This window comes from Benincasa hispida, chromosome 1, assembly GCF_027475165.1.
Source record: "Benincasa hispida cultivar pf3 chromosome 1, pf3_genome.v1.1, whole genome shotgun sequence".
NCBI classification, from domain to species: domain Eukaryota; kingdom Viridiplantae; phylum Streptophyta; class Magnoliopsida; order Cucurbitales; family Cucurbitaceae; genus Benincasa; species Benincasa hispida.
In genome coordinates this window covers 57,773,039-57,782,193 of record NC_143478.1, presented here as the reverse complement: position 1 = coordinate 57,782,193, position 9,155 = coordinate 57,773,039, and the positions used below count along the sequence as shown (strand labels likewise).

The window sequence follows — 9,155 nt, the reverse complement described above, 5'->3', positions numbered from 1 at the left end:
GTTGCGATCATCTCAACTTCCTTGTTTGTTTTTTCTATGATCTCATGCAACAATGGATGCACTTGCATCATCTTCTTCATTTTTATCATCAGACTTTTCTTCTTCAGTCAAATTCTGGTCATTATCAGATTCATGCACGTCTTCTTCGTCAGGAAACTTCATGGCATGGATGATGTTGAACTTGAACTTCTATCTATTCACAATCAAAGTGATCTCTCCTTTGTGTACATCAATCTGGGCATGACCTATTGATAAAAATGGTCGCCTCAGGATAATGGGCACATCTTTATCGGCTTCGTAATCTAAGATGATGAAGTTGGCTGGTAATATAAATTTGTCGATGGTAACCAACACGTCCTTCACCTTCCCCTCTGGATACACCAGAGATCTATCTGCTAGTTAGAGAGTCATGGTTGTGGGCGCAAGTTGCCTCACATTCAGCTGCTTAGATCGACAGAGGCATCAAGTTAATTCTGGCTCCAAGGTCACACAATGCTTGCTCGATGTACAGTCCTCCAATGGAGCAAGGTATAGTAAAGCTCCCAGGATCGCTTATCTTCGATGGAATTATTGATATCGAGCTCTGCGTCAAAGCCACCATGGCAAACTTACCAATGCTTCTCTTCTTGGTTACCATATCCTTCAGAAACTTCGTGTATGCAGACATCTCCTCAATCACTTCACTGAACGAAATATTAATGTGCAATTGTTTTAACATAGTCATTTGCAAACAGTCTGGTAATCCGTTGTGTGGACAGTCCCTTACCAGCCTCTTAAACCTCACCCAGGCATCGCTGAGTGGTTCGTCCATGTCTTGTTCAAAATTGGTTATTAGTTTCCTTCGTTTAGCATTCTTAGTAGGTGGAAAATATTTCTTCATAAACTTCTCTATGACCTGTTCCCAGGAAGTGATCTCTCCTGGCTCGAGGGAATATGCCCATTTTCGTGCCTGATCACACAGAGAAAATGGAAACAAAGTTAGTCGAACTTCTTCGGCAGAGATGTTCGGGAACACAAAAGTGTTGCATATTTCTATAAAGCTACGGAGGGAGGTAGGTGTACGGGTGCTCGCCATGCCGTCCTTCGAACTGTCCTGCACTGTGGATCATCTGTAGCATCACTGATTTCATTTCGAATCAGCTTCCATCAAGAGCAGGCCTCATGATTCCTAGAGAGAAATCTTATAGGTTTGGCGATGCATAGTCCCGAATGAGCCTATTGCGATCGTTTGCTAGTAGGATTGGATTTGCCATGACGTTGTTTTCGTTTGGTACTCCGTTTCCAGGCTGCTCCGCCATATCATCCTTATCTGGTTGTTGTTATTTGCGGCTGTCTCTTAATCGTCTTCGAATTGTCCTCCCAATCTCCGTGTCGTAATTTGCCAGAGATTGAGAGATGCAAAGAAATTAGAAAAATTACCGTTAGCACACTGATTTGCCGAAATACCCGACAATAGCCAAAAACTTGATGCGTTACTTTATGAGGTGAAATTATGGAATGAGATGCGATGATGGAAATGCGTTGAGCAACAAGTTTTCTCAGCGGGATCCAAGTATAAATTCCATTGAGTTTCCTTGTAAGTCCAGGGTCGAACTCAGGGACTAGGGAAAATGTTATACGGTGGTAATTTTCAAGAAGACTTTGCGGTAACCAAGAAATCAAATAGTTGTTTTATGTTGTGTGTATGGTAATAAAATAAACGAATGTGGCGAAGTTATGAAAAGAGTTGATAATAGGGAAGATGCGATGAGTATGCGGTGAATGGGTTGAGAAGGGGTTTGACTAACACTTCCTAGGATGCATTCATGTTATGCGACCATGCAACACACATACAATAGCAAACCATCTCTCGACGCGAATGCTATGACTTCTAATACTAGAACGCATGCGAAATATGCGTTGAGTTTATAGGACCTACACATAAGCCTTTATTCTTATCCATGCAACGACAAAATGACACACACACAAATAAGGCGACCACATAATATTCTAACCTATCTCTAGGGTGCATGTGATGCATGTTGACAAACAGAGCTTATCTTTAAGTCCCTATCTCTTGATTATGCAAATCTAATCTTGCTCTCTTTAGTCTAGATTATAACCTAGCTCTCTCAAGTCTTAGGTTCTTTCTTTAGATTCTCTCTCAAGTAGCTCTAAAGGGATGTTTGGCACAGCATAACACAAGATAATCGCAAGCAATGAACATCCTAGGTCATGTTAGCTTAGTTCTTCTCAACTTATTCGACAAGTTTAGTTACTCATGCGTGCTTTTAAGAGAGTGAACAAATGTAGATAAAGAAATTCCATTGTATAGATATAGAGTTGAAATACAAAATAACAATGCAAGATGAGAATAAAGAGCCTAGTAGCAATATCTTGCTTCCCAAGGCTTTTACACTGTGTTTTCTACTCTGTTCAAAAGAAAGTCTCGCTCTCGTGAGAGTCGACCCGCTCTCTGCTTTTCCATGCCTCTGGGTTCTCTCTCAAGTTGCCCTGAGCGATCTTCCAGCGTCTCTTCCCTTCTCTCGCTCCGCCTTCTAAATAAAAAGGAAAACTATGAATAAGGCTATTCTAAGGGAAAATTTTCTAACTATCCGAACTCCTCTTCTGAAAGTTGCCTTCGGTATTTATAGAGCTTTTGGGGTGAAAGGCGGCTTCTCTCTTATGATTACACAGATGGGATGACTTTAATTCTCTGACTGATGCATCGAATATTTTTCACCGAAAAGCTGAGTGTACTTGTTATCATTAGCGGCTTGTCAACTTAATTCGGATTCGACCGTCATTAGCTTTCTGTCCCATCGTGATTAATTATGCTTTTCACCCAGATGCGCCCACCAAGTTGCACCGACTCTATATGGCAATCCTCTTGAGTAGATGTTTACGAGCACAAGTCACCACAAAGCCTTGTGGTAACGCTGCGCTCGATCGTTGATTTCTTGTGATCGCGCTTTTCGCCTTGCATTAACGTATATTCTGCATAAAAATACCAAAGTTAACTGTTTTTATGCGATGAACGCATGCGACTGCAATGTTACAAACTTAATGCTTTTTGGACGCAATCTTATATATTTTATCAATGCAAACTTGCATTGTTTAATAACTTAGCACTGTAATAACGTGCATTTTTGCCTGTTATCAACATGACATGGTTTTATTTTTATTTTTACTTTACTTATATAGTTATAAGACTATAAGTCAACTTGAGAATATGCAAGACATTATATATGACTAGAGATGATGATATATGAATGTTACCAACACCAGTTATGGTAGAATAAGAACCATTTGTCATTCTCATATTTTTATTTCCTACACAAGGTTTATAAGAATAGAATAGGCTAAAGCAACTAGTCATGCGATTAGTAGCTCTTAAATCTATTATCTGATGAAGATTTTGTTCTTGAGAGAAGGAATGTTGGTGAATGGGTATTAGTTTCTTGTGGGTCTCGTACTATGAAGATGATCCAAGAAGAAAGAAATCAAGTTGGAGAAAAGGATTTCGACGGGTTTTTCGGGTTGATGGAAATTCTAAATGTCAACGTATCTTTTAGAGATTTTCTTTAGCTCTGATACCATGTGACATTGAGTAGAATAATACTTTCTCATTTGCTTCAAAGAACAATAAGACCTTTTAAAGATACAATTAGGCTAAACTAGAATTAGCAAAGAACTAAGAATAACGATCTAAAATAAAATCTAAACAACTTATCTCAACTAACTAGATACACCAAAATAAAGATACAAATACAAATAAATATACAAAAGATAATCAACTAAATACAAAATTCTATAGATATGCTTTGAATATGCAAGAAAAGTAAAAAGAGCGACAAGTATTGTGAAAATAACAATTTTTTTAAAAAAGTCTAACTTAGATTTTTGAGGTATCCTAATTGCTCAATTGATTATTGAACACAAGAAAATATCTTCTATTATTATCTATGCTTAACCAACTAATTTAGTAATACTAAATGGAAGTCGAAGACACCTAATCAATTAACATTTCTAGATGTAATGCATCCTAAACGTGTCAATCAATTACATTATGTTCTAGGGATAAAGCTAAGATGCATGACAAGAAGGTAATGCCTCACAAGCCAAATAGTATGACATTCAACGAAGTTAAATAAACCATAGTTGTTGAGTAGATACCAAACAACTTCATAAGTTTAAAATAACTTTACTACCATGTGATTGAAGATCTCAACAATTACGAATTAAGACTTTAACCTTATAACAACAGATCAGGAAACTTTGACTAGTTTGATAGACAATACCAAAGAAACACACCATGAATATAAAGCAAGTTAAACATCTATAGATAATAAAGAAATAGTCAAGTTTATAACAAGTCTCACAAGTGTTACAATAGGGAAAACCTGTCACCTAAGCTAGAACAAACCTCATAGCCCATACAAGTCTTCAACTGCAATGAATATAAGTTTGGAAAACTGGAATATGATATAAGAGGGGATAATACAGAAGAAATAAATAGGGAACAATGGAGAAGTTGAAATAGTGATTAAAGGATTGCTTGATGATTTGACCTAACACAAAAGATCTCTTTTGTAGACCATTGAGAACGCTACAGTTGCCGCATGTGGCACTGCAATGCCCTTATTTTCCTACTTACCAAATCTGTGACGGCTCTGCGGTGCTAAGGATGGAATTGCAGTTCAATGGCCATTGCTGCCACATCTCTCTTTTCCATATATGAACTGGCGTTGTGGCACCATAGGACAGTATCAGCACTGTCTGAAACCCCAGCTACTGCCTTCAGCACAGTAGATGGTGTTGCATAGCACTGTGGCGCTGCTTTTGGTCCTTATTTTGACATAGTTTCCTTTTTGAGTGCTTCAATTCATTTTGATTTTGTCCTAACAATCGATTTTACCTCCTTAGCATTTGAGACCTCCAAAATCATCAACTAAACACATAAAGTATAATAACGAACTCGAATTAAGCCAAACGAGATAGCACATTTTAGGTGCTATCAAATCACCCCCAACTTGATTCTTGATCATCCTTGAGTAAGGTAAAAAATTATGATCATACAAAACAAATAGTGCTCACTTAATGAAAGGTTCGTAACTCAAGTTTTAACATCTTCTCAAGACAAGGTTTACAATTCATAATGTCATAGAATATTAATGAATCAATGAGGCAATCTTAAAAGAATTTCTTAACCTAATCATGCAAGAATGAGTGCAAGGCCCTTCTACTTAGACCCTTTCATACCTAGAAGGCTTTATGCAGCCCTCAATTCATCTTCCCTTACTCTAGCATAAACACCAATCATTAAGCGTCCCAACAATCAAGAGAGTAATATATCAACTAAGGTTCCTAGAAACAATAATCTGGGGATCTCGAAACTTGCATCTCTTTTACCTAGGAGCACTAGCTTTCACACATTCACTATAGGGACCTATACCTAGAACATTACCTTGATGGGTGGCTTAATTGTTCATAGCAAACACAACTCTTTTACTCCTATCCATGCATACACATCAAAAGTTTTTTTTCTTTTGTTCTTTTTCTCATCAATCATCTCTTATACATCATTTGTTTATTATCATATATATATGAAGATTAGGCAAATATCATCTTTTTTTCTCACTCAATACCACATTATAATCCATCATGCAAGACAACTATCTAATCTCAGTGGGGCCTTTCGGAGTGACAACAAATATATGAACCACATAACTTAATTCTAAACTCAAAATGGCCTAAAATAGCTAGACAAAGAACTTGGACATGCATGAGAGTTAAGAAACTTTTTTTTAAAGGGTCTCAAATCATGATTATTCTTCCAACACTATTCCAAGAAAACAAAGTCATAGGGAAGATATCTCATCAATTGTCATAATTACGAGAGCATGCAATTAACTAAACAATCATTCATCCATAACATACCAACACTCAACCACCTTCAACTTTTGAAATTACCATCGTCCTCAATATATAGAATATAATAAAAGCAAGGAGAAAATTAGAAGGGAATAGAAAACCCCAACTGAAAAAATTTTATGTGCACTGGGTATGGGTAAAACTGGCTTCTTCCGTAACCCTCGCTATTTTTTCATGTATGGGCTAAAAGCAACCTAGAAAAAAAAAAGAAAGGAAGAATAAAGCTAAAACAAACAATAAAAATCAAGAAGGCATAAAAACATCCTAGTTGCCTTCAGAGAGCAAATTTTTAATGGTTGATTGCTTGATAGTACTTGACTCGGTCAATGATAGGTGGCTAGATTGAGTAAGAAGAAGCTCTTATAGTGCAAAATGAAGTCATCCTCCTAGAAGATCTTCCATCGATGCCAATCGGTATCCTCAACACTTCAACTGCACCTTACAAAAAGACTTTGGAAACAACAAAAGGACAAAGTGTTGTTTAACTAATGAGAGGAAAATGAGAAAAATGGGAAGTGTGTTTTTCATTCTAGAAAATTCCATATAAATACATATTTTGAATCTAAAAATAGATTCCATAATGTTAGCAACTAATCCCACTAACTCCACAAGAATAGATACATAGACTTGACTACAACTAAAAATAACTTCAACTATTTCCTAGAAACTAGGAATTGACTAGACCAACTCAAAAACTAATTTGTAGTTTTGAGTTACTAACATTCTCCTCTTAACTCAAATACTGCAAACACCTAACTTCCTCCTAAGAGCTTGAAAATGACTCACACAAAACACAGGTTTAGCAAGTGATCATTCATCTTGCTATACCATGCCCTAGGAGCTTGCTTCAACCCATAGAGAGCCTTCTTCAACAAATAATCCTTCTGCTCTTGTCCTGGTATGATGAATCCGTCTGGTTGCTCAACATAGATCTCTTCTTCTAACACTTCATTTAGGAATGTTGACTTCACATCTAGCTGATACACCTTCCATCCATGCTGGGCTGACATAGCCAGTAGCAACCTGATTGTGTCTATTCTTGCAACTAGTGCAAAAGTTTCAAAAAAATCAATTCTCTAGACTTGTGCATACCCTTTTTGATGAAAATTCCCTAACCTTTTGTGCTATAACTTAGTGTCATTTGCTCCTTCTCGAGTGGATCCAATGAGAAGCTCTTATGCTGCATCTTTATTTGAACAACTCATTCCCAGTGGAATCAGAAATGAGACAATTTCCTTCTTCAAACAACACTTTGAATCCCTTCTCTACTATTGACCAACGCTTAACAAGTTTTGATCAATTTCAGGGACAAACAACATTTCAATAATCAACGTGGTTCCAACACAACTCTCTATTGACACTGTCCCTTTCCCTTTACTTCTAGATACTCACCGTTTCCTATCTTCGCCCTTGACTTGAATGACTTGTCAAGGTCTATCTTCGCCCTTGACTTGAATGACTTGTCAAGGTCCTTGAACAACTCTTTGTCACTTGTCATGTGATTGGTACACCATTATCAACCAATCAATCATCACATTGAGTGATTGATGAAAAATAAGTAGCCACAAAGAGTTGATCTTCTTCTTGTTGTACTACAACATGTGCTCCTCCTTGCTGTTGAGTTTTTACTTCCTTACAGAATTGTTCAATGTGTCCCAATAAATGACATCTTTTACACTTCACATCTGGCCTTCTCCAGCATCTGAAATGTGGATGATTCTGCTTCCCATAGTGCTTGTATGCACTACCAGCATCCTTTGCAGCAGACTCTGAGCTACTACTGCCACTTCCCTTCTTCTCTCTTCCACCTTCCCCCTGCTGCACTCTAGCTTTCAATGGCCCCTCAATGCTTCCTTCTTGTCTTATCAACCTCCTCTGCTCTTGTGCTTGCAAAGCACTAACCACTTCTATCACCTTGAGTTTTGAGAGGTCTTTAGTATTTTCTAAGGTATCAATGGTTGCTTCATATCTCTTAGGTACTGAAACTAGAATATTCTGAACCAATCTATTGTCAGATAAATTGGTTCGTAATGCTCTTGCCTTGTTAACAATCCCAATCAACTTATCTAAGTACTCTTTAATTGACTCAGAATCCTTCATTTTCATTCTCTCAAATTCTCGCACAAAGTTCAACACTTTCATGCTTTTAATCCTCTCATCACCTTCATACTCACTTTTGAGGAACTCACAGATTTCTTTTGCTGACTTCAAGGCCATAATTCTTTTGAATATGGCGAGAGACACAGCTGTATATAGGCAAGCTCGAGCTTTTGCCTTCCCTTCCTAGTGACCCTCTCCTTGTGAGTCTTGATATGATGTAATGTTGGGTTATCAGGAAGTGGAGCAATCTCATAGTCTTGCTCAATTGCTTTCCAATAATCACAACCCTCCATGTAGACTTACATTGTGATAGCCCATGCCTGGTAGTTTTCACCATCAAACACAGGTGGAGCCAATGAAAAAAGACTGTTTGATCTTAATTGCATCTCTAACAACTCTCACAAGTGTATCACTTAGTTTCTCTCGAAGATATTTCACTGATTCTCACTCCTAGAGAGCTCTGATACCACTGTTGTTGTTCTAACTGAGGAGAGGGAAATGAGAAAAATGGGAAGTGTGTTTTTCATTCTAGAAAACTCCATATAAATACATATCTTGAATATAAAAATAGATTCCACAAGGTTAACAACTAATCCCACTAACTCCACAAGAATAGGAACTTAGACTTGACTACAACTAAAAATAACTTCAACTATTTCCTAGAAACTAGGAATTGACTAGACCAACTCAAAATCTAATTTGTAGTTTTGAGTTACTAACATAAAGCCATCTAAAACAAAGCTTACCTGACATGAACTTGAGGTGAGAATCAAGCATAAGGACTCTCTGGTCTACTTCAAACTGTTTAGGGGCAATCATGTTGTCATGAAACAGTTTGGTCTTTTCTTTGTAGATCCTTGAATTTTCATAGGCTTCAAGTCTAATCTCTTCAAATTCTTGAAGTTGTAAAAGTCTAGCTTCTCTAGTGGCCTTTGTATCTAAGTTGCATTTTCTCATTGCCCAACAGGCTTTATGCTCCATCTCAATAGGTAAATGACACACCCTTTCATAGACCAACCTACTTGGCGACATCCCAATAAGGGTCTTGTAGGCAATACATCAAATGCACCTTAAATGTGTGCTTTTTTCCTTGAATTTAGAACACTTCTATATGATTTCATTAGATTTAATATCGTTTGTTA

At 37.3% G+C, this 9,155-nt stretch overlaps 1 protein-coding gene across 1 annotated transcript; it reads right to left on the bottom strand.

Annotated features, from left to right (window-relative positions):
* Positions 1 to 7,437: 7,437 nt before the first annotated feature.
* LOC120077785 (uncharacterized) lies at positions 7,438 to 8,130 on the bottom strand. The gene has a single exon (XM_039031809.1). It carries the CDS (start codon positions 8,128 to 8,130, stop codon positions 7,438 to 7,440), a length of 693 nt encoding a protein of 230 aa, XP_038887737.1.
* Positions 8,131 to 9,155: the final 1,025 nt, after the last annotated feature.